The 27185-nt window shown below is 36.8% G+C and overlaps 1 protein-coding gene across 6 annotated transcripts in view; it reads right to left on the reverse strand.

Annotated features, from left to right (window-relative positions):
* MRTFA (myocardin related transcription factor A) overlaps positions 1-27185 on the reverse strand; it is a gene marked incomplete at its 5' end in the record, with an annotated part of 151195 nt that overhangs the window by 76788 nt on the left and 47222 nt on the right. For 4 of the 6 annotated variants that reach the window (XM_081130597.1, XM_081130599.1, XM_081130598.1 and 1 more), the window contains one exon: positions 20256-20517. Coding sequence is in view for 2 of the 6 variants with exons in the window: in XM_081130594.1 (XP_080986720.1) it covers positions 2707-2752 (46 nt within the window). Of the gene's footprint in view, positions 1-2706; positions 3025-20255; positions 20518-27185 lie in introns of those variants that run through there. The other 2 variants (XM_081130594.1, XM_081130595.1) reach the window with 2 other exon arrangements.

Below are 27185 nucleotides of genomic sequence, written 5' to 3' on the forward strand. Positions count from 1 at the left end.
CTTAATGCAAAACAGATCTCAAAACACTTCGATAAATTCTTGATTTAAAAGGCTATGCCTAGCCTGGCAGGGCATGGCTCAGTGGTTGAGCGTCTACCTAGGATCCAGAAGATTGGGGTTCGAGTCCCGGTCAGGGCACATGCCCGGGTTGCGGGCTCGATCCCCAGTCGGGGGCGTGCACGAGGCAGCTGATCAATGACTCTCTCATCATTGATGTTTCTATCTCTCTCTCCCTCTCCTTTCCTCTCTCTGAAATCAATAAAGATGCATTTAAAAAAATAAAATAAAAGGCTATGCCTATTTATTAGGGGAAGTATGCCAAACCATTCTTCATTCATTTACAAAAAAAATAACTTTCTGAGGGTCTACGTGAGCCAATGTCAGGATCCAATATATAGATTAATATATTGCCTTTGAGAGCTAATAATTTAATTAGGGAGGCAGGTAAAAATGATAATTAGTCTTCACTGTAAAGGTGGTGCTGTGGGAACAGAGAGGAGAAGGGCTGAATCTATTGAGAGAGATTTCACAGAAAGGCAGTGTCTGAACTGGGTCTCAAAGGGTCAGTAAGAAGGATGAAAGTCTTTACATACAAGAATGCCCCACCAAATCTCCAAGCTCCAAATACTAAATAAAAACTGTCACTAAGTATACAATGTACACCCTGGAACTTTGCTATAATATTCAGCAACCTAAAGTTTAATTTAGGATAAAGACTTTGAATCTTGAATCTTGTCTTAAAGAGGCTTAATTACTTTAAATCTTATTATACATTTTCACCTAAAAAGCATATGTTCATGGACAGCCCAAATATTTTACTGCTAGAAAACCTATGGCTCACATAGTCTAAATGTCTTGACTTAAAAAAAAATAAAAGGTTAGTTTTTAGTTTATTAAGGCATCATAACATGCTTTTTCATTTCCCATCGCAGAGCTGTCATATTACTGTCGTAACTCATAACTTCTTCTGAAGGCTAAAGCCTCAGAAGAAAACAGTAACAATTTCACAAAACCAACACATTATTAAAATTTTTGCACGTTTAGAAATCACAACTATTAGAGAAATCGGTTTCCTATTACTCCTTCCTATACCCAGGTTCTCTACTTTTACACACACAGGCAAAAGAAAGAGGTCCACATACATGCTGTTCTCTGCAGACCTTTCATTCTACCTGTATCCAACACCCTTGTCAATTTCATCTATACCTGTCTTACAAACTATTATCCTTTGAAAGTTTTATGAAGTAGTTAGTTGGTCCAACAGATGGGTGGCTAGCTGTGGCCCACATATGTCATAGGGAAAACAGCTCTAAAGCAAGAAAAGAAAATATCCAGCTGGGAACAGTGAGACCCCTTAGGAGAAAGCAAACAATTTTTTAACCTTTATTAAGAAAAGTTATTGGACTGAGGTAATCTGTAAGTAAGAGATAATCAAAGAAGGGAGTTCAAATGCTAACATCTACTCCCTAAGATGAACAATGCACTTGCCCGCAGACAGCAGAGAACTAGAATACAGAGAGGAAAAAATAATCCGAGTCAGTGTAACTGGGAGCTATTTCATCAAAGACAGATGGGAAACATTCAGATGAGCACATTATCTTGTTTAGAACACAAAGCTCAACAGATCTGGTGGAGGAAAAGGAAAGGCAACCTGGAATGCATAGCATATTATGAACAGAAAAACTCATCATGGTCTTATTTGTAAAACCAGAAAGAAAAAAAAGACCAGTAGCAACATCTTTTCTCTTTGCCCCTTACCTGTCCATAAGCTTCACCAGATAGCATCTGATCCTACCCTCACATGGGTATCTGTGTCTTTCAACAACTACCTAAGCGCTCCCCAAGGAGGACGAGGAGACCAGCTCTGCCAGAGGCAAGTATCTGCCAGACCCAAGGAGTCTCATTCCCCTTTGAGTGAAGGCCAGTGGATGGGAAGAGATCCTCAAATGCCTCTTGTACGGATCTATCAAGATATGCTGTGAAACAAGAAAACACTAGACTACATTTTAGCAGAAGTCTAAAAATAACAAAAGAACATTCCCTATTTTTAGATATCTAACTTACAAGTTTAAAAACACTAAAAATAAAACAAACCATTAAAAACAAACTGGAATTTTAAAGTGCTTTATAAGATACTTTTGAGTTGGGAAAACTGTTTTTAGAGAATTTCAAAAATCCTACATTCTTTCTGTTTTCTACCTCTTGCTCAAACGTTTCCATCTCCAAAATTTAAGAGTCCCAATCCTATGTGTTATCAAGAGCATTTCCAAAGACCCAAAAGACGATATAGAAAGAAGCTTATGCCACAAAAGAGAAAGAAGAGCTAAGAAAAAAATTTAAAATATGCTTTCACATAAAGACATAAAAATAGAGTATAGAATTGTTTAAAGACAGTACTGTATAAAACAGCAAAAACAAGTCAATTATCTTACATTAAAAGCAGTGCCTCAGATGATAAGATAATTGATTAAAGGAAAATAGTTATTTTTTTCCCACATAAGTCTCCTCACTGAACAGTTTTAAGGTCAGTAAACATCTAATTCAAAGCTGTGTCTGAATAATTAGAATTTGCAATAAAAATCTAAAACTGCAATCTTTACCTTTATCTATTTTCCTCCCCATCTCCATCCAATCCTAGCACAAATATTCCCAACCTTTTTAAAGAAACCTATGGCAAATAGGATTTGCAGGAAATAAGGGAATTACCGGACTGCACAGCCATCATTAACATCTCAGGTTCCAGTAGAGTCATGACAAATTCTTCTCAGAAACAACAGCCCACAAATATAATGAAAAAATTCAAAGTCCCAGAAAAAAGATGTTGTCTTCAGAGGCTACCGAAGCTTTCGTAAATTCAATCTCATGCCTTATGCTCAAATCAGACTGTGAGAACTCACTCCCCTTCTCAGTGCAGTTACCAGTTTATCCACCCTTCAGGCAAGTCAAGATGGCACAGAGTTGAATTACTGCTGACAGGAAACCAAAAAAGCTCTCAAGTTAAGACATATGAAGTGTGGTTAGAACAGGGAGTGAGCTCCTCCCCTTGCTATTTGTCTCTGGGGGAGGAGAGAGAAATACAGAAAGAGAACTTCAAAAAACCAATCAACTGCTTTTTCCCCTGTCTTTTTAAGAAGGGAAGAGGAGGTTTTGTTCAAAATCTTAGTAGAAAGGACTCTGCTGCTATGCAATTTAGAGCAACAGATTAAACACAATCCCTCAATCTTGTGAAAGGACAGCCCAACTACTGACCCACTGGTGGGAGACGAGGGTGAGGTTTGGACTCGCAGAAACACATACATACAAATGAATATGTATGGCAAGCTAGTTTTCTGAAAAAGAGTTCCAATGGCTTTTTCATCTGTGATATTTATAGATAACAGGCTGAGGAACTTGAATATTTAACTACAGAAGCTCAACTATTTATCCACCCCCACTCCAATTAAAATATCTGTTTCAAAAAGTCATCTCAATACATTCCAAAGCTGTAATCTGTCTTTCAGATCTGCCAATCTTCTATAAGAGCCTCTGACTTGTTCCTATGTGAGACATGTGATCTGTGAATAGACAGCTTACTGATGTTATTTAACTTTTCTAAAATGCTTTATGATCCTGCTGGATATATGGAACACATAAGAAGACAGTTCCAATACATAAGAATTTCCTTTTCCTGATAAGCTTCAATCTTTTTTCTACTAGCACAGAATGGGAACTTCTGAATAAGTATGAGCATGGGGACTTTACATTCCATTGCAAAAACAAAACTAAAATCCTTTTAAATTATAGCAATTTTCACTTATTCAAAATTAAAAGCTCATTCATTTCCTTCACAGTACTTTTCTAGCATATTTAATTTATTTTTAAACAGCTCAAAACTAGAAATCCATGTTTAGGCCCTGGCCGGGTAGCTCAGTTGGTTAGAGTGTGGTCCCAATATGCCAATTTTGCAGGTTTGATTCCAGTCGGGGCACATACAAGAATCAACCAATGAATGCATAAGTGGAAAAACAAAGTGATGTTTCTCTGTTTCTCTCTCTTTCCACCCCCCTTTTCTCTCTCTCTAAAGTAAATTTTAAAAATGTGTATAGAAATCCATATGTTTAGTATGTTTACCTAGAATTCCTCAATCTTCCTGGTTAAGTATCAGCCTCTATCTTTTTAAAATATATATATATATATATCTTTATTGATTTCAGAGAGAGGAAAGGAAGGGGGAGAGAGAGGGATAGAAACATCAATGATGAGAGAGTCATTGATCGAGCCCACAACCGGGGCATGTGCCCTGACCGGGAATCGAACCCCGATCGCCTGGATTCTAGGTCGATGCTCAGCCGCTGAGCCACACCTGGCCGGGCTCAGCCTGTATCTTGAGAGCCTACTGCAGCAAACTCAGACCAGTGAATGCCTAAATGCTTATATGTCAAACAAATGATAAATTAAAGCACTAAGACACCTTAAAAGAGAAAACTCTAAGGATGATTGAGGGCAATATTTAGTTATTAGAAAAGAAAAGCAATTCAAATTTGGGGCGGTGGAGATTCTGGGGAGGAGAGAAAAACTTCCTTTCTTTCTCACTCCAAGAACATCATGTTTAAAAGAAAAGCTCTATATAGAACTGTAGGGATGACTCAACAGGCAACAGAGTGGCAGCCAGTGTGGGCTAAATGCTGCTCTGAAAAGACAGAATCATTCTCTCTGGCCCCTTCTGGCAAACAAGCTCACAAATTGCCTTATGAAAAATGGGTAAATTTCAACTCTCATACTACATGATAGTCTGGTCAGAGGTTAGCAACTAAAGGAAATGCATCCCTAAAAGGTTGGGTCATTCCTTTGTCCCTATGTGGGCTGTACAATCTGCTGTGTGAAGGTTTTTCAAATGAAACAAGTTCTCACAATTCTGTACTTACAGGAAAATATATACAAATTATAAGATTCCTGCACAGAAGATGTTTGGAAGAGCAGAGGGCTGTGTTCCTCTTGCCAAAACTTCTCTCTTTGCTGTATGAGAGTGCTCAGAAAGCCACAATTTTCCAGCCCTTCACAGATACTGACGGTCATATGGTGGGAGTAACAGTAACACATCACATTTCAACTGACATTACTTTTTCACAGCAATTCCACACACATTATCTACCTCATCTGCCCTTTGGGATAAAAGGATCTAAAGAAAAACAATTTTAAGAACAAAAATCTAAAAAATTAATCTTAAAGAAAAGGGAAACAAAAAGCAACATAATCTTTGCCTACTGCTGGAGTATCAGCACAACAACGGTTTCACAATTCTAAAAATCTGAACTCCTATGGCAGCTTCGGTTCCACTATTTTTTGTGCAAATTGGCAAAAATTTCATAGAGACCTAAAGTAAACTTTGACAGGTCTCTGAACAAGTGAACATGACTTTCAAGTTAATGGCACCAAGGCAATGAAGGGCAATGATGTTAATTTCCAGTAAAATAAAAGCTCTCTCTTTTTTTTTAAGAGCAAGGGGAAGGGAGAGAGAGAGAAACATCGACATATGAGTGAAACATTGATTGGGTTGCCGCTCATACTCGCCCCTACCAGAGATCAAACCCACAACCTAGGCATGTGCCTTGACCGGGAATCGAACCCGGCAGCCTTTCTGTGTACAGGACGACACTCCAACCAACAGAGCCACACCAGCCAGGCCAAAGCTCTTTTGCTTTTAATCATAACTCTCTAGCCAATCAACACAAGTCTAATTTGATCTACAGTCTCTATTAATCTATTCCAAAGGGACTTTGATAACTGCAGGATATCAATAGTTTACTCACAAAGCTTTCTCACCACCCCTCAGTCCCTGAAAGGACTTCAGTGTTTATAATCAAGAGGAATGAAACAAGTTCTAATCCTACTTGACCTTTCTACTGCATTTGTCAGAGTTTCCATACTCTTCTGAAAACTTCTTATCTCCTTGATTTTCTTAAAAAGCCTACTTTCCTAACTCTCTGACCTTTCCTCTCGGAATCCTAAGTGGCTCCTCTTTCTCAGTCCCTTTCAGACACACTCCCCTTTCCTTTTACATATTCTCCCTGGCCAATCTCATGCTTTCTTAAAGTTAACTACCATCTACATACTGATCCATATCTAGCTCTGACTTCACCTGTAAGCTACCAACTATGCACCTCTACCCAGATTCTTAACTCGGTATATCCAAAAGCAAACTTCGAATATCATCACCCTGTTTTCAACCCCTCCAAGTACATTGCTTCCATTTTCCCTAGCTTAGGTAACAGTACTCAGGTCCCAAACCATAAACTCACACTCCCATCCCTCCAGCCCCAAACATCTAAGTATAACTAATTATCACATAATTGATTCCTCAAATCCATCCTTTTTGTTCCTACAACCAGTGCTTTATTTCAGGTCCTTAATAATTCTTGTCTGGAGTATAGCAACAGCTTTTTAAAAATATTATAGAGCCCGGCCGGGAGTGGCTCAGCAGTTGAGCATTGACCTAGGATCCAGGCCATCAGGATTCAATTCCCAGTCAGGGCACACGCCCGGGTTGCAGGCTCGATCCCCAGCCGGGGGTGTGCAGGAGGCAGCCGATCAATGACTCTCTCTCATCACTGATGTTTCTATCTCTCTCTTTCCCTCTCCTTTCCTCTCTCTGAAATCAACACAGATATATTTTTTTAAAAAAATACTGCATCTATTAAATATTTTAAAAATATATATATATATATATATATATTATAGGGAAGTTCCAACATACACGACGGTAGGAAGAAGGGCATAAGCTGTACGTACCCCAGCACCTAGATTCAAACTGTATCGACATGTGCCCCCCTTCCAAACACACAGCACCCAGCCAACACCGGATCACTCTGAAGCCAATTTAAGCATCATCTAATTTCATCTTTATTCTATATATATAAAAGATTAGAATTATTTTTTTAACAGAAGCCCACCACCATTACCATACTAAATTTTTAAAAATCCCTTAATATCATCAACTATCCAACCAATGCTCAAGTTTTCCCAACTGATTCATAAATATTTTTAGGGATGATTTATTCAAATCAGAGTCTAACAGGGAAAACACACTGCATTTTCATTGATGCGTCTCTTAAACTTCTCTTAATCTATAGATTCCCACCCCTTCCTCTCTTCTTTGTTGAAAAAACCAGGTTGTTTTCCCATATTTTGGATTTTTCTAACTCTATCCCCTTGGTGTTATTTAACCATGCTCCATACCCTGCATTTCCAGGAAATTACGAGTTAGATACACAGGCTTGATCTAATTCAGGTTCAAGTTTTTCACAAGACTATCTCATGGGTCAGTACTTCAGCAATAGTTTCTTAACTGTGCTCCTTTCTCTCCAGTCTTAAATAAAATAAAACCTATCCTTGCTACCACCTGATTCTCATTCATCCTTCAAAACTCAGTTTAAGTGCTGCCTTCTCCAGAAAGCCTTCCCTGATCCTGGCACTTCCCCCACCCTCCTGACACTCTTTATGAATATGATATATATCCCTCACTTATACTCCCCCAGAACCTGTCTGTGCCCACCTATATTATTGCTCTTTACGACATGACGTAATGCCTCTGCACTAAAAGATCTAGCATAGTGTCTAATGTTAAAGCATTCATAAATGCACACCAAATGAAATGAAAAGTCCTATTTATCACAGAAAATTCTAACAGCATGGGTAAAGTTCATAACAATGAAAGAATCCCTACCTACCCGGAAAAGACAGGTAGTTTGCTACAATTTTCATTAGAACACATGCTGAAGGTGTTATTATTTAGAAAACTACTTAGGAAGACAAGTTATCCATAGCAATGAAGTATAGGGTTAACATAAATAAGGACATCCACAATAATGCCCTCAGCAATATTAAGTGCTAATGACAATGAAAATGCCCAAATTGTAGGGAATGAGCAGGAGAAACCAGAGAAGCAGAGAGCCTACCTCACTTACAAAATAAGCAATCCTTTAACCTTCAAAAGCTGTCAACCTCACTAACAACTGATATCAATTTCTATGATGGACTGTAGTATAAACAGATATACACAAAATAACAAATGATCTCTGTGCGATTTCAGAACACTTGAAATGTAACCCTGTTCCTATGTCCAGTTCTGATTTGGGCTCTCACAAATGCATGTATGAGTTTAATGAGATTCAGCTCTACAAAAATCTTATCATCATATTGAAATTTTACAGGATTTAACCAGTTAAGTCTCTCCCCCAGACATCTAGCATTGGGCAAAGTGAAAACACCCAAAAGATAACATAACCCAGCACCCCGGCAAGTTGCTACAGGTTCTATTTCCTGTGACCACAACCTCCTACTTGATGAAAAATCCAGTCAAGACCTGGGAGGATCACACATTACCAAAGATACGCTATTCCTTGGCCTCAGGATAGATGAAGACTATATTTTCAGCTAACTCTTCAAAGTATAATAAGTGTTAAGGGCTATAACAGCCATAAATATAAACAGCCAACTTATTCATACTGTATGTCCAAAATATTGTCATTATGTACAATGTCAATGCCAATGGGGACACAAAGACAGACGAACCAGACTGACACTGCCTCTTTCTTCAAGGGCCTTATAATGAAGTAGGGTAGAAAACCTCTAACCAACAATTTAAAAAAATAAAAATGAAAAATGAAGTGCTAAATAAAAGTACAAATGAGCTAAACAAATATAAAAGCAGCAGCAATTCGTTCTGGGGAAAGATGATGTGAGCTGCCTGTTAAAAAAATAAAGGCACCAGAGTTTATCAGTTTCTTTTCAAAATTCCAACTCCACAGACTTGTATACCCATGAATCATAAAATAACAAAGTCAAAAGAAACCTAGTCTTGATGGAATCCAGCCCTTTATCCAGAGTACTAAGAGTAAAATAGATGTAGGAAAACTCTTCTATAAGTTCCTGACAAGTACCCAGTCTGTTACTAGAGTACTTGTGGAACAACCTTAAAAATAATGTTTTAGTAACCAAGGAAATGAACTGAATGGCCAAAAATAATGAAACTCCCACCAGCTAAAACAGGGAAAAGTTCTTCCTCACTAGTAATCAAAGAAATATAAATTGAAATGAAAACATTTCATCTATCACATAAGCAGTCTTTCACAAATGACACCATCAATGTTAATAAGTGAACCAGGCACTCATACAGGACTGAAGAAGTATAAATCAGGAGGCCACTATGGAATGGAATGGGACAATGTATTTCTCAAGAACCTCAATTCTTTTTTTAAAAAAATATATTTTTATTGATTTCAGAGAATGGGAGAGGGAGAGAGAGAAACATCAATGATGAGAGAGTCATTGATCGGCTGCCTCCTGCACACCCCGAAACCAGGGCATGTGCCCTGATTTCTTGGATCAAGGCTGATGCTCAACTGAGCCATGCTGGCCGAGCAAGAACCTCAATTCTTAACAAGGCCTACAAAGGCTGGTGTGGTGTGATTTAACCCCTATATACCTACTTATTTCACATCACTACCTCTCTCAATCCTTCCACTGACATACTGGTATTCTCTTAGTTTTGTTGTGCCAAGTTTTCCCCAATAACCTTTACTTTTCCCATTTCCCTCCCCCACTCCCTTTTCCCTCAGCCTTAACACACATGCTAGTCCCTCTTCCCATTGTTTGCCCATCACTACTTGTGCTTTGGCTGTCAGCTTAAATGTCTCTTTCCTCAAAAAACCTTTCCTGACCAACACCCCACTACCTAAATTAGAACCACCACTATTAAATGTTATAACATCTTATGCCCTCCAAGCACTTACCAAAGTTTTAATATGAATTGACTTGTATCGGTCTTTGTTTAATCTTTCTTTCACTAACTGTAAGTTCCATGACAATGAGAACCTTATCTGTCTTGTTCCTTACTGTCTCTCCAATACTTAGCGCACACAGATGGTGCTCATCAGTCACTGAATAAATTTTCAACATTAAAATGGTCAAATTCTTTAAGCCAATATTTCTACTACTAAGGAAATAATTCAAAGGGGGGGGGTAAGCTTCAAAAGATGTTCATCAAATACTTGTATAAGTGTGAAAAACAGAAAATGATTCAAATGTCCAATGGGTGGGGGAATTAAATAAATGATGGCACAGAATGGAATGTCATAAACTCATTAAAAAGGCTACTTATAAAACTTACAGTGCCATCTGAAAAATCTTAAATTATATAATGCTAAGTGAAAAAAACACACATAGTATTAGCTTAGTTATTTTTAAAACATACATTTGGAAGAAGACTAGAGGGAAATAAACCATATACTATAGCAATTTTCTCTGGAAGACAGAATCCACTGGGAAGTTTTTGTTTGTTTTGTTTTGTTTTTTAAAGAGGGGGAGTCTATCTGGTATCTGTTTGTTCCCTAGGAATCTAGCACAACATCTAACAAATACATGAGAACAGGAAATTGTCTTTAAGTACTGAGATGAAGTAAGTTATGAAATTCTCTAAATCACATTATAAACTGAATCAATGAGTTCAGATGCTTAAGATCTGGGCATTTTCACATTGGCTGCAAGGCGTAATCTACAAAATCCCTGACAACCAAGCTTCCTGAGGAGCGTAAGTAACAAAGTTCTTTCTTTCCCCAAGAAAATATCGTAATTTGAATCAGAAACTGCCCACTCAAAATTTTTACTTCTCCCAGCAGTTCATTACCTCCTGTGTAACACTAAAGCATGAAAGGGAATTGCAGGGGGAAAAACACATTATCTGCCCTTTCTTCTATAGGCTACACATGTGGAAAACAAATGAGTACTTCCTAAGTTTTACACAAAGGGAAAAAAAGCCTATGAAAGGGGACCAAGCATGTCCTTTTCACTTCCATTCTCTCCTTACTTCTCTTAAAATAACTCTTCCCATCCCAACCAGCATAGCAGATAACTGTACTTTGTTTCAGAAAAATATCTGGAATCAGCAAGAACAGTTAGAAAATAATTCTTTAAAAAATAACACAACAGCATTAGAATACATGAAACCTCTAAAAATAAATCTAATAAAAGATGTATATGACCACCACAGAGAAAATTATAAAACCTCCTTGGGAGACCTCACTGAAAATCTAAATAAATGAAGGAATATACCACATTCACAGTACAATATTCTAAAGATGTTAATTCTCCTCAAATTAGTTTATAGAGTAAATGTAATCCCAATCAAAATCCCACAGTAACTCTAAAGTGCGTATGGAAAGGCACTCTTGGAAAAGAAAAAGGTGGGGAGGACTTCTCCCATGTAACAGGGCCCATCACAGTTACCGTTATTAAGGCTGTGAGGTGCTGGTGCAGACAGACAAGTAAGACCAATGCAAACAAATAGTAAGCTCAGAAACCCATCACATAGAGGTAGGTCCTTCATATATGAGAGAGGTAGCTCTGCTAATGGGTAAGGAAAGAACAGTATTTTCAATAAATGAGAATCCATTTAAAAAAAACATTAAATTGGGGCTTACTTTACCCCATACAAAAAATTTAAGACACAAAACTCACTAACCATAAAAGACTCATAAGTCAATTACATTAAATTTAGAAACTCTTAATCAAAAGATACCATAAAGAGAATGATAAAGACAAATCACAGAGTGGGAGAAGCTATCTATAGTACATTTAAGAACAACAAACTAGTATTTCAAATATAGTTGACAAGAAAAAAAAGTTGACAACAGCAGAAAAAATAGGCAAAAGATTTCAGTAGGCACTTCACGAAAGAAGAAATCCAAATGGCCAATAAATATAGGAGATATTTAACCTCATTAGAAAACAGTGTTCTGAAAATCAAGAAAGTCACAAAATACCTTTATATAACTAGCAGAGTAGTAAACATTAGAAATCTAACGATTCCAAGTATTGTCAAGGACATGGAGTAATGAGAACCTTCATATACTGCTGGAGGGTATATAAACTGGTACAACAACTTTGGAAACAGTTTAGTATTACCTAATAAGTTTATATTTATATATATATGAATATATATAAAATGGGAGTTTCCATTCCTATGTATATAGGCCTGTACCCATGTACCAGGATACATGAAGAACATTCACAGCAATGTGTAACAACCTAAACCTCGCTACAACCAAAATGTTCATCAACAAAATGGATTTTTATAAAATTATGGAGTAATTTTCTGTGGGAGCATCCACTATACAGTAATGAAAATGGGTGAACTAAAGCTATATACATGAACAAATACCACATATGTTAAGCAAAAGAAGAATACAGATTCATTCATATAAACTTCAATTAAACTATATTTTTTAGGAATAAATATATAGCAGGTAAAACAAATGATTGTCAAGAATAGTAGTTACTCCTAGGAAGGAAAGATGGGGTTGTGATCAAAGAGGAGTGCATGGGTGCTCACAATGAGCAACTGTTGGGCTGAGCAGTGGTTACACAGCTCTGTTTTGTGATTATTCTGTAAACTATTATGTGACTTATGTACTTTTCTGTATATGTATTTAACCCCCCCCCAAAAAAAAAAAAGAAAACAAGGCCTGAATGGTAAAATATATATGTCACCAATCTAATTTCAAGGAAGGTGATTAGTATAAGGAGCTTTTTTCAGTTTTGCAGACCTAATTTCAAATATTCTGTCCTACTGTTCTCTTAAGTATATTCATATGTGTTGGTTGGATCATGAACAATCTGTTATTCAGAAATGAAGGTTCCTATAGGTGTAGATATAAGTAATTTTTTGTGGGTAACATTTCAAGTTTTTACTTATTCAGTCATTGGTGGGTTGAAAAAAGGCACTTTCTCAATAATGAGACCCCCTTCAAAATGCAAAAATCCAAGTCATACAAAGTTCTCATCAGCTTTAATATCCAATCAAGGATTTGTTAACCAGAACACAAGGACTGTAGGAGAGCTACCAAGGGGATGCCTAGGAAGGGGGACTAAGCAGCGAAGAGGAAAGATAAATCTCACCAGTTTGAAAAATGTTGCCTGGTATTCAACCTCTATCCAGGGCCCAAAAAATTATCCCCCATAAACAGATCATAGGCCCAAATTTAATTTGTGTTACCTAAAATGGAAAGGAAAAGCAAAGAAATTTGGTATTTATTAGATCTGATAAAAGAGCTAATGATTTGTTCATTAAAGGAATAGGAGGGAAGGAGGCAAAACTAGTAAACTAGTAGCTGTGCTACTTCTTTAACCTTTCAATGTCTTCCTCGGTGTCTCATTTACTATAGGCACTTTATAAATATCTGCTGAATACTAATTTCCATAGTGATCAAACCAGTGAAAATAACTGCAGGAAGGCACAAATGACTGTCCTGAAATAAAATTTTAAAAGTCAAGGACAATAAAAAGTCAAGAATGCAACCCCCAAAATGACAGTTTTCTCTTGGAAATCTTTATGAACTTGTCATCCATCAATTTATCCAACTTTTGTCTGCAATGCCTTCTAAGTAATGCATTCCATGTAATTACTATTCACTGTGTCATAATTCTTTAATTCCAAATCTTTAAGAGGCACATCTCAGGATATAAGCAAGTCCCCAACTTATAAATGGATTATATTCCAAAAGCTCACTTGTAATTTGATCATTTGGAACATGGAATGCACTTTCCCACAGAAGCCATGAAATATGAATTATGGCAAAATTCCCAGGCTTTCCCACAAAAGCCTACAGGGTAACTAAAATGCCATACATTTGCAATGAGAAAAAGCACAAACGTATTTCAGCTCCCATTCTAGAGGCTCCCGAAAATAGCCTTATGCAGTCTCAGCCAGTTCCAAAACTTATTCATACTAAAAGACTGATATCAGATTACTATGAAGAAGGAACAGATATGTAAGGAAAAGACAGCCAAACGGCACTACACCATTAAAGGAAGAAGCAAAGTGAAACTTAAATTTTCCATTATGACACATTCATTCAATGTGTGCCAGAATTCCGTTAGCTAGAGCCAAAGGGGATGGGAGTAGATCATTACTGAGGTGTCTTCAGGCTTCTCCAAGCTCAGGCTGGACAGAATCCACAGATGGATCAATTAATCTTTTAGACCTAAGTGCTCAGCTTAGAAGACAGAAAAGTAATATTTAAAAATACACCTTGAAGCTTCTCTATCAACTTTTTCCAATTAGGCCAGTAAGGTTGGGTTAACCAAAGGCACCTCCTCTCATGAGGACTCTGTTTAGAAAATAGAGTTATCAGGACTTTGACTGCCTACTGCCCTGTAAGGACCCTTGCTAACTCACTCAATTTCTATATAACATAAGCTTCTCAATAAAAGATATAAAACGTAAATTTCTCACTCCACCCTTTCAACACACAGTACACCATCCATAAAAAAACAGTTCCTCTAACTCCAGAATTCATTCTGCTGTAAATTTCCCACTTTCTGATTTTATCATTAATCATTATTAATCATTAATCATTTATCATTATCATTAATATTGCCCCTGTCCACACATTCACCTGATAGCTGATGGATGAAATAAAAAAGAAAACAATAATGCATGTTTCATCAAGATAACAGCTACTCTGCAACTTCCTAGTTCTCTTAACTTGATAAACATTTCTATTTTCTCTATAATAACAAAATCTGATTTTGACAGTTACTTTAGTGATTTCTGCTAAACAATTAGTATTCCTGATCACTGATATACAATTCTACTATACAAAGTATTTTCTGTAGTCATCAAACTTCTTATAGATTATTTCTTTAGTAAGCCCCTCTCTTACCCTTCAGCATTGTTCTAATACACCATTTCACCATTGTTTCCTTTTTAATGGTATTTCACCATTGTTTCCTTTTTAATGCTGAAAATATTTAGAGAGGAAAATGTCACTTTCTTGGGTTTCTTTTCTCCTGTCAAAATGAGAATTTCGTTGTATACACCATTATGCTTGTATGCTGGTATCCATATTCCCCGTCAAGCATGATCACAGTTCATCAATTTGGGGCTCCTGGCAGTTAAGAAACCATTCTAGCATCTGAAGAGGTTGGTTCAGACACAGCTCAAACTAAAGTAGTAGATAAATAATCTGTATCAGAAGTTTTCAACTTGTGCTCTTTTGAGAGCTGCCTGAGAGTATAAATGATGCCAAGTAAGTGGGGGTCTGGCTCCTCCATTCGGATTTCATTCAACCAGAGCAAATTTTTACCTACTGGGCTTCAACTTTAAAAGAGTTCTTCAACTTAAAAAAAAATATTTAAAACTTCTGATCTAAATGTCCTATCTCTAATTAAGAGAATAAAATAATTACTCCACCAAACACTTCACCTGTACGGGGAAAGACTCAAAGTCTTTCTTCTAAATAATCTAAACACTGAATTAAACAAATTTTGTTTTGTTTTTTCTGTCCAGTGATAGAATCAATGATCACTTTCTTGTCTTAATTGCTTAAATCTAAAAAGTCGATATTTCAGTGAGTTAGTAGTTTTAGTTTCACCATTCATTCATTTGTTCATGTATCCAACAAAGATTTATCAAACATTATATTCTAAGACCTTACTACTCAAAGTGTGGCAACAGCACTGGCATCACCTGGATGCTGGTTAGAATATCAGGCCTTCATTCAGCTCTACAGAATCGGAATCTGCATTTAACAAACACCCTAGGAACTCATTAGGACACTAAGTTTCTGGCTAGCCACTAAGGATACCACAATAAAACAGACATAATCCCTGCTTTCACAAAGCTTCTCATCTAGTCAAATATAATAACAAATAAGTAGATAATTATGCACAGGGCACTTTGGAAGAACAATGAAAGTGCAAACCCCTAACCTAAATTGGGAGTCTGAGGAAGAAGTTCTGCAGAAAGTACCTTCCCCTGATTCTTGACTAGACAGAAATATCAGTCAGAAGAGAAGGATGACATGACGTCATTCCAGGAAGAAAAAGCCAGGAAGGAAGAGGAACTGAGATGTGAACTTGTGTCTATTAGGAGGAATCCCAAATCATTTAGTGTGAGTGGGAACAGATGAGGGGCGGGGGGAGCAGAAGCTGGCTATGAAGGACTTGGTTTGCCCTGTTGAGAAGCATAGCATAAGCTTTATCCTGTAAATAAGTATTTATAACATAAGTATTTATAACATAAAAATATAAAAACAGCCTGGCCAGTGTGGCTCAGTAGATTGAGGGTCATCCCATGCTCCAAGAGGTTACCAGTTCGATTCCTGGTCAGGTCACATGCCCAGGTTGCGGGCTCAATCCCCAGTAGGGGGCATGCAGGAGGCTGCGAATCGATGTTTCTCTCTCACATCCACGTTTCTATCTCTCCCTTTCCTTTCCTCTCTCTCTAAAAAAATCAATAAAAACATTTTAAAAATATAAAAATAAAAACAATGTAAGGATCTCATAATAGGAGACTGCCTAAATGTTATACACACCCAATTCAAATATCAAGCAGAGAAAAATGTTTTCTAAGACTGTGAATGATATAGAAAAACCTCATAAAATATTTTATGAAAATAATTTATACAGAGTATATTTGTATAAAGTAAACAAATAAATGACTGACAGAATATATTGACTGCTGCCACTGGCCATCAATGAACTAATTATGAGGAAATTTTTATTTTATTTTTTTCCTATACTTTATCTGATTATAAAACAAATAAAACTTTTAAAGTTTTCATTTAGGAAGAAAACAAAACAACCCTATGGTTTGAACATCTAGGTGGAGGGTGGTACCATTTCCTACAATGGAGAATTCAGTAGGAACTGCGGGTAAGATAAAGAGTTTAACTCTGAGCATATTGAGTCTGTGGCACATCCAGTGGAGACACTGAACAGACAGCCAAGCATATGAATCTGGAACTCAGGGGAGAGACTCGGCCTGGACATACAGGGTGGGCCAAAGTAGGCTTACAATTGTGAATAGGTGAAACAGAGTTTATTCTTATATTATTATTTATTTATTATTATTATTATTAACCTACTTTGCCCACTTCTGTATAAGATGGGAATCAAAAGCATATGATAACGGTTAAAGCCAAAGTTCTGGGGAAAATCATTCAAGGTAAAGATACAGAGTAAGAAGTAAAGAAGTCCTAGGGTTGAACACTAGGAAGTAACAAAATTTAAAAGATGGGTAGAGAAAGACAGCAAAAGATCTGAGCAGAAAAGAGTGGGTAGAAAGACAGAGCTTAAAAAGCCAGGAAAGAGTAATGTCACAGAAGTCAGTGGAGGAAAAGTTTCAGGTCAGAGGGAGTGGCCAACCGTATCAAATGCTGCAGAGAAGTCAATAACATAAAGAATCCCTATCTGATCTACATCGAAAAGAACACTAATGGCCTTTTAAATGGCAGTTTCTGAAGAGAGCCAGAATGCGGTCAAGTCTCTATAATGTGGGAAAGTAGGGACTGTTACTGAAAACTACTCTTTTAGGAACTTGTCTCCAAAGGGAAGATTAGAGAGTTGTTTTTCAAAATGGGAAAAAATTCAGTTGATTTATATGACAAAGAGTTGAGAAAGAAAGGCTGAAGATACACCACCACCTCTGCCCCAACAGCAGCAGCTGCCTTCTACTCCAGAGACCATCACAGCTGTCAGCACCAATTTTCTCCACTTCCTGCCCAAAATATAAGAAGTTTGTTGTATGCTGCCCTTCACCACCTTCACTGCCATTCCTCCTGTGCCTGAGGAATGCTGGTCTTCACTCCTTCTCAAGACAAAGCCAATTCTCTCCTAGCTCCGCAAGAACCTTGCTCGGTCAGTTATCCTTTCTCTTTTTCTGTCTTCAGCTTTTCCTTCTGGACTAACTCTTTTCCCTTAAAATATAAGCTAAAGTCTCTGCAATATGGGGGTAAAAAAGTAGAAATTAGGAATGGGAAAAGAACAAAAAAACTGCTTGAGTGTCCACTATTTCCCAAAGTAAAAACTGCTTGAGTTTCCATTACTCTTCCCACTATGGATATAAAAATACAAGTAAACCATTCATTTATTTATTCAACAAATATTTATTTGGTGCCCACTATGATCTAGGAGTTGGATATACACCCATGAGCAAAATAAAGTTTCCGGTCTCATGAAATTTATCTATCAAAGGGGGAAGGGAGGGTATAGACAATAAACACACACATACACACATCTTAGTAAGTGCTTGGAAGACAAAGCAGGGCAGAGAGTAATGGGAGGTGCTATTTTATAAAATAGGCAGGGAAGGCCTTTCTATGGAAATGACCTTTGTGCAGGAACTTTGGTAAAGGCACAGCAAGTACAAAGACCCTGGGACAGGAGCATACTAGATGTGTTCAAGAAACAGCAAGAAAGTCAGTGTGGCTGGAACAGAATAGAGGAGTTAGGGAACAAAGATAAGAAATCAGGTCAGAGAGGGTACCAGCACCTCATCATAACTTCATCATAAGCCTCATAGGAAGACACTAAAGGGTTTTAAGAGGAGTGTAACAATGTCCGATTCAGTTTTCAAAACGTCACTCATGCCAGGCCAGTGTGGCTAAGTGGTTGAGCGCTGACCCATGAACCAAGAGGTTCCCAGTTCGATTCCTGGTCAGGGCCCAAGCTCAGGGTTTTGGGCTTGATCTCCAGTAGGGGACGTGTAGGAGGCAGCCGATCGATGTCTCTCTCTCATCAATGTTTCTATCTCTTTATTTCTCTCCCTTCCTCTCTCTCTAAAATCAATAAAAAACATTTGAAAAAAAAAGGGTTACTCATGTTGCTGAGTGGATAATTCCCATTATAATACAGGGTGATAAAGTAAGATGATAAAGAGCAACTGGGCAAACCAAAAGAGAAACCCCTACCAATGACTCCTTTTCCAAAAGAGTAATGCCTAAACAAGAGTTAGCAAGAGCCCGGCCGGGCGTGGCTCAGCGGTTGAGCGTTGACCTAGGATCCAGGCGATAGGGGTTCGATTCCCGGTCAGGGCACATGCCTAGGTTGCAGGCTCGATCAATGACTTTCTCATCATTGATGTTTCTCTCTCTCTCTCCCCCTCCTTTCCTCTCTCTGAAATCAATAAAGATATATTTAAAAAAAAAAAAAAAAAAGAGCAAGAAAAGGGGTAGGGGGGTCTATACCAAGCAGATGGCATAGATGTAGAAAAGCCACAGGAGTTTTGAAAAGATTTGGTATTTCAATTCCCCAGCACCAAACAGTCCAAAATATTTTATAAAAACATGCCTCTTATAATGTCTACACACACACACAAAAATGACCTAGTAAAATATTTGCATGACCTTTATGGAGAAAATTATAAAACTCTATGGAAAGGCATTAAAGGAAGCCTATTTAATTGGAGAGATAAAACTAACTGGGAATACCCCATACACCAAGGTTGCAGGTTCGATCTCTGGTCAGGGCACATACAAGAAACCACCAATAAATGCAGAAATAAATGGAATAACAAATCGATGTTTCTCTCTCTCTCTGTCTCTCTCTCCCCCCTTTCCTCTCTCTCTAAACTCAATAAATTTAAAAAAATTTTTAAATGTGTATTCTACCCATTAACCTATAGATGATATATTTCAAATAAAAATCCCAACAAGTATACCAAAAGACATGTACAAGAATTTCATAGGACCATGACTGATAATAGTCCCAAATGAAAACAACCCAAATATCCATCAAAAGTAAAATGGACAAAGACAAGTATCACATGATCTCCCTCATATGTGGAATCTAACGAACAAAATAAACCGATGAACAAAAGAGATCCAGAGACATAGAAACATGGAACAGACTGATGAATCTCAGAGGGAAGGAGGGGGTGGGTTGGTGGGGAGATTAACCTGAGAACTTATATACATACATGCATAACCCATGGACACAGACAATAGTGTGCTGAAGGCCTGGAGGAGGTGGGGCGGGTGCAGAGTGGAGGGGATCAATGGGGCAAAAAGGGGGACATCTGTAATACTTTCAACAATAAAGATAAATTTTAAAAAAGTAAAATGGACAAATTATATTCATAAAATGGATTGATTATAAAACAACAAAAATGAACTACAGCCACATACGATTCAACACAAATCACTCCCTAATTTTAGCACAGTTTATAATACAGTGATGTTCAATAAATATTTCCTGAATCAATGAATTTATGGAAGGGGTGGGGAAGGAGAAGCAGAAAAGTAGGAAGACAAATTAGAAAGCAATTATAATAAACCCAGAAAGATGATGTTGGGTTCACAATGATCACCTAAACTTACTATTTCTGTTTTACCAGGAACAGTAAGATTATAAGAAACTTTTAAGACACATAAAATAAAGTAAGAATCTCTATTGGACCCTGATTCAAATCGCAACGCAGTAATTCCACGTCTACTCACCATTCTTCCGCTCACTAAGTGGAGGCAAATTGGGATTCCTGCCAGGGTGGAGGCCGAGGGTCAGCTCGGGCTGCAAGGAAAGCTCCTGCAGTTCATTGGCAACAGCTTCACTCTGGGGGCTGGGGGCCGCAGACAGGGAAACCAGCACTGGTTCATCATCATTTTCGCCAGCCCCTCCTCCGTCCAGCCCATTCACAGCAATGACGGAAGGGGGCAGGCACACTACACTGGAGAAATCCACTTTGGCTTTCGTGATGGCAACCTAGAAATGGAAGGAGAAACCAAAAGATTAGAGGTCACCGTAAAGAGACTATTTTACTGAAAATAAACTGAATACTAATATTATAAATTCTATTATTAGCAAACTACCATTATTTTTAAAAACTTTTGGTAAAGATAGCATCATTATTAAATTAATATTAACTATGCTCACAGAGTGCATGAGATTGAAAGTCTGATACTGTCCTCAACTATATCACTCAGGAGGGCAACATACAATTGAACTAAAAGCAGCATGCACACACATACAATGAAACAAAAGGAAATAGTGGCCAAGGAGATATAGCGGAGATCAGTGTTACCTTCCAACTAGTAAGGGAAAGTATCCTGAGAAATAACACTTAAATGAGTATTCACAAGGTATGAAAGTGTCATATTTTACCAACACAATTTGTGGGGAAAATTTCTTTAAGAAAACAATTCCTCCCGGCCGGGTGTGGCTCAGAGGTTGAGCATCGACCTAGGATCCAGGCGATGAGGGTTCAATTCCTGGTCAGGGCACATGCCTGGGTTGTGGGCTCGATCAATGACTCTCTCATCATTGATGTTTCTGTCTCTCTCCCTCTCCTTTCCTCTCTCTGAAATCAATAAAGATATATTTTTAAATAATAATAATAATTCCTAAGCCATTAGATTCCATAAAAAAATAGAAATATAGAGATGTCTGTTTGATGACATTTAATCATGTTTGATGAATATTTAATCATAGTATACCGGAACAGAATATTAAAAACAAAACACCTGGCAACATGGGAAAGGACAAGATCTTTAAAAATGACAAAGAGTATCTACAATATGAAAGTATTTTCAACAATAAGTGAATTAAGAATATATTTATTCACCAAATCCTATGCAGTTAAGAATCATTTTTATAAAGCATTTAAAATGTGGAAAATATTTATCTAAAGTTAAAGAAAAGATAAAATGCATTCTCATATATAAAAATATTATACAGATTAAAACGACTATAAGGAAGTATATCAAAACTCAAAACAGGTTTGATTGGATCATGAAAATTTTTTTCTTTTTATTTTAGTTTCCAAATTTTCTCTTAAACACTATGTGCTTTTATAATGCTTTTGTAATAAAATGTATATTGCTTTTATAATGAAAAGGCTATAGTTCTTTAGAAAGGGGGGTCTAGCAGTCAGCTCCCTGCAAACTTAATGAGGACTTCAGTCTAATCTGCTTCTGGTGAAGAAACCAGCAAGATACTGGGAAGCCATGAAATGAAGAAGGGCCGTGAAAAAGAAGACCGTCATATTCCATTTTCAGGTAAGGCTAGAATGTGCCCAAACATGAGTGCAGTTCTGGCTGCTATACCTCATAAAACAGAACATGAACTGGGGGAAAGGTCCAGAGAAGAGCGACTCAGGTGGGAGGAAGTGGCATTAAAAAGAATAAAGATAATAATAAGGACTCTCTGCTCAAAAAAGGCTGGAAGAAGACTTAGGTGAGGCAAGTTCAAAAGCAAAAATTTTAGGAACTCAATATTCTAAGAGGTAGTATGGGCAAACACTGGGAAAAGGATTTTTTTTAAGGGTTTGAACCATTTTAGGAATTAAAAAACAACAAATGTCTACTAAGAAAATCTAGACTCTAACCTTCAAAGAATTTTTTTCCATCTTACCTATGACTTACCATCATTTAAGCCATGTCTGTGTGTGTACTGGGAAAAAAATAATTGTTATGCATGATTAATCCATCTGGCTCAGTATTCTTTGCCACTGACCCTGAAAGAGCATGTCTGCTTTCCTTAGCAGCAGCCTTTTAAAACTAAAAAGAGTCAATTTTATGATATTCGAAGATCCCTTGAGATCTGACCTCCTTAGGACAGTAGTCCTAAATACCCTCCCCATGCTGATTCGTATGTGACCACACATATGTGCATGTAAATGACAGTACTAAGATGTTTGTTTTAAAAAAAAAAACACACCAAAACTCTTAAGTGAGTTGCAAAAGGATAGTATCAAAACTTCAGACCTCAGACCTAAGACCTAGAAAAGGTGGTTTCACATACAGTAATAGGTTTTAAATAAACAGTTGTTAATATTCAATGGAATATTATCCAGCCATTAAAAGAAAGGAAATCCAGACATTTGCGACTACATGGATGGACCTTGAGGTCATTATGCTAAATGAAGTAAGTCTGACAGAGAAAGACAAATACTGTATTATCTCACTTATATGTAGAATCTAAAAACAAAAAATGCTTCCCTAAAAGAAACCCAAACTCAAAAGAAAGAGATCAGATTTGTGGGTACAAGAGGCGGGGAGTGGGAAAATTGGATGAAGGTGGTCAAAAGGTACACACTTCCACTTTATAAAATAAATAAGACCTGGGGATGTAATGTACAACACATCAGGCTGTATGCTCTATCTGAAAGGTATTAACAGAGTAAATCCTAAGAGTTCTCATCACAAGATAAAAAAGTTGTATTCTTTTTTCTCCTTTTGTATCTGTATGAGATGATGGATGTTACTAAACTTACTGTGGTAATAATTTCACAATATATGTATGTTAAGTCATTATGCCATATGCCTTATACTTACACACTGCTGTATGTCAATTATATCTCAATAAATATGGGAGGGAAAGTTATTCAGTCATGGATTATGAGAGTCATTCCTCTCATTAGAAAACTGAGAAATTTAACTGAGATAGTAACAACTGCACATTAACTGGAACTCAGTAAGTACTTGTCTGAACAAAGACAGAAGCAAATGAAAAATACATGAAGATAATCTGGGACCCAAGACAGGCAAATCTTGAGGAAAATCGGAAGGATTTAGGATACTGCATGAAAGATACAGAAACACAATAATGTTTGCAAAAGGAAAGGAAAGGAACCAGCAAACCTCATTCAAGTACGCTAAATTAAATTGTTGAGCTAGAATCATAGTTTCATAAAAAGTTCTTATCCAAACAGCAAAACCCCATTATTGAATTAACTGGTATCTGTGGTACTATAATTTAGTCTGAAATTAAGTAAACCTTTGTGCTACTGAAGGGGGGCTGTCAAATAAAAAAGTACCAGTAATTTTATAGCATCTACCAGATTAAGAGAAAAATTAAAATACTGCCTCATAATTCATTCTTTACATGATTACAAAAGAGACTAACACATTCAATGTTAACATGTAAATGAATATTTCTCATTTCAAATGAGTTATTTTTCATTAAAAATGGCCTGGAAATAGTGTTTACTGTGTACAGAATTTCAGTTTTGCAAGATGAAAAAGTTCTAGAAATCTGTTGTACAACAATGTGAATATGCTTAACACTACAGAGCTGGATACTTAAAAATGGTTGAGATGGTAAATTTAACGTGTGTGTTTTTTACCACAATAATTTTAAAATGACCTGGCAAGATTCCTTCTTAAAAAAATTTATTAAGCTAACCCACATTACTCATCGAACTTGAAAGAATAAATTATCTATTCTTTAAAATATTCTTTACTTTTCACTAATTCAGAACATACTTTCCTCCTCCTTTGAATCTGATTATTATTACTATTGCTGAGATTGAGAGATCTGACATCCACATGTGTTACTACTCCCGAAGAGACAATAAAGATACATCACATGATGTCATGATTTTTCTAATAAAGCATGAGGTTAAACTGCAGGAGTCTATAATCCTGGTATACACTTACTGCATGTAAACAGTATTCTAGAAAATGATTTTTTTAAAGAAACTGTGGAAAATGGCTCCCAAAAGAAAGTCAACACAAGCCTAGAGCTAGGCATAAAGAGAAAATGAAGAAGTTTAAAAGTAATGTTTCTTAGAACACATATATTTTTAGTAGATTGAAGAAAAGAGTGTCAAATTCTGTAGTAACTTGGATCATGATTGTACCTGCCACTGCCTGGAATGAAAGAAAAAGCAATTTGAAAAACTGTTTTAGTGAGTGTTTCATTCAGAATTTATTTTAATAGCTTAATAACAAATTGAGTTTCATATTTATAGGATCATTAAGGGCTTGAAGAGGTCACTTAAAAATTTATATATATACTTTACCACATGTTTTTATTGGGTAAATTATATGCTATGGTGGTACTTGTTAATTTACAGATTTCAAAAGTTTCAGGATATATCCTTTAAAAATGCTAATATTAAACTGTATTACAATAAAATTCTTCCATAAAAATTGGGGGTGGGGGGAGATGAAAAAAGAGCGGCAAAATGTTGATAAATGTTGAGGCTGAGTACTGGGTATAAAAGATTCATTATACTATTATTCTGACTACACTGGTGTATGTTTGATAACATTCTTATAATTTTTTTGTAAAAAAATAGGATACTTCCATAGAACAAAGTGAAGACTTGAGACATAAAGGAAGGTCTCCTTTATCTTGACCTTAGAAAATGGGCCAAACAAAAGTCAAGTATAAGCACTGACAAAAGAGAGAATATTTAGCATGAAACATATACACTGGAAAGACTGATTTCTCTAGCAAAAACACACTACTTTCTACTCATTTTAACCCACAGGAGAAAGTCCTAGTAAACTCTGACACCTAGAGACAAGACCCAAAAATGTGAGGTATAGCCATCATGTATCAAGATTCCTCTACCAATTCCTGACTACTACTAAAATTTTACTTACCGTAAAAACTTGCATGAACAAGAAAACCTAAAAGAGTAATATTTATCTCTGGATCTAGGTATCATATTATTTAGAAAAATTAAAAGGTTTTATCTGAAACAAAATACTTTCTGAAATGTTTCAAAGGAAAAGCAATTAAAATAACCAAAAGAAAAAAAATCTGCATCATGTTTTAGTTATAAATTTATAATTCTACTGAGTCAAGATCAAACTTTCTTTTTTATCACAGGATCACCAACTCGTTTCTTGGCTGCTGATTCATGTATGATCAGTAGCAGCCAGAACAAAAATGACATGGGGGCAGGGTCATCTCCCACAACCCATCTGCTTCCCTCTCTTGCTTGTTTGATTCCGCCTCATCTTTTCTCCACCCCACCCCTTTTTGGGGCTGCGAGCCTTCTGCTGGTGCTGAGTACATATGCACTAGAAGCAACAGCACAAACTGTGTTAGGGAAATGGAAGGGCTCAGGCAGACAGCTGATAACTCTAAAAAAGTATATACTAGCAAGATTCTTTATGATGACCCATGACGAAGAGTTAGTTTTATGCAACCAAATTATATGATTCTTCTGGGGGGGAAAAAAGTGTGTATAAAAAGAGTTGTTAATCAATTAATGAACTTTTTTTAGCTGGACAGATTTTTTTAGTTTTATTTTCCTCAATTTATCTTCAGCATAGTAAATAAACCAAAATATTTAAAACTCATCCTGTCTAAGCAGACATATATATAAAATTAGACATGAAGGAATTCGAGAACAAGTACTTTCTGAGAGCTTACTATATACATATGTACTAGGTACTGCTCTAGGTCCTACAGTAGAAGGTGAGGAAAATATCAAGTCTTGGCTAACTAGCTGCCCTTATCTCCATCATTACCACCTTCATCATCTTCAGATATCTTAAAAACTACTCAGACTTCAAGAAATGGCAAAGAAAAGGCCTCTCTCTTCATCTTAGAAATCACCCAAAACCAAGAATGACAGAAAAATACAACACTGACCTCAAAACAATGGAAAGCACATGGAAGAGTGGTATGGCAGATTAAAGATAGCTACAAATTCACTAACACTTCTCCCTTTGATAGGTGAGGTTTATTTTCCCTCCCCTGAGTCTGAGTTGGCCTGTCATTGCCTTGACCAATGGAGTACAGTGAAAGTGATGCTGTGCCAGTTCCAGGCAACCACGGCATATATACAATCAAAGTCAGCATCAATTCAGAAAAAGAGAAGGAAGATGGTTCTATCACATGTAGATATTTATGTATAAACAGAAATACACAGATCAGAAAAAGCTTCCTGAGATAGGCAACATTAATATTTGAGAACAGTCATAAAAAATGAATAGGATTGGCAGGATTCATTTATTTTTCATTCATTCTTTCAATAAATATCTATTAAGAAGCTACTACATGCCAGATACTGTTCTGGGTGCTGAGGATAATACAGTAAATAAGACAAAATTCCTGTCTTCAGGAAGCTTATATTCTTCCAGGAGACAGAACATCACAAACAAAAACATGGATGTGAGAAAGTGTGGAGAATATTCTAAAAGGGCAATCCAGTTTGGCAGATGACATGGTTCAAGTACAAGTTACATGAGATGTGCCTGGAATGGCAACCTGAGTTTAGCTCTAGAAAGCAGAGAGTGACATGATCAAACCATGTTTTAGAAAATTAATCTAGCAGTGGAGTCAATACAACACTGGATTGAAAAAAAAAGGAATATGAGGTTGGGGGGAAAGTTACAAAGCTACTTCAACAGGCAAAGTACAATGTGTTGAGATCCTGAATTTGCGTAGTAAACGCAGAAAGGGAATTGCCACACAATGTAGAATTACACCTGGCACAGAGCAGGAACTCAAATTTTTGTTAAATGAATGAAACAGAATTTGTATGTGGTGGGATGGGTTTGTGTTTGGTTGTGGAAGTAACGGGCAGGGAGGTGTCAAAGATGATACCTAGAGCGAATGTCAGAATGATGATTCTGCTAATAGAAATGGGAAAAAAGGAGAAGGAATTTTATCTGAGGAGATGATAAATT

This window comes from Miniopterus schreibersii (assembly GCF_964146895.1).
Source record: "Miniopterus schreibersii genome assembly, chromosome: 2".
Lineage (NCBI taxonomy): Eukaryota > Metazoa > Chordata > Mammalia > Chiroptera > Miniopteridae > Miniopterus > Miniopterus schreibersii.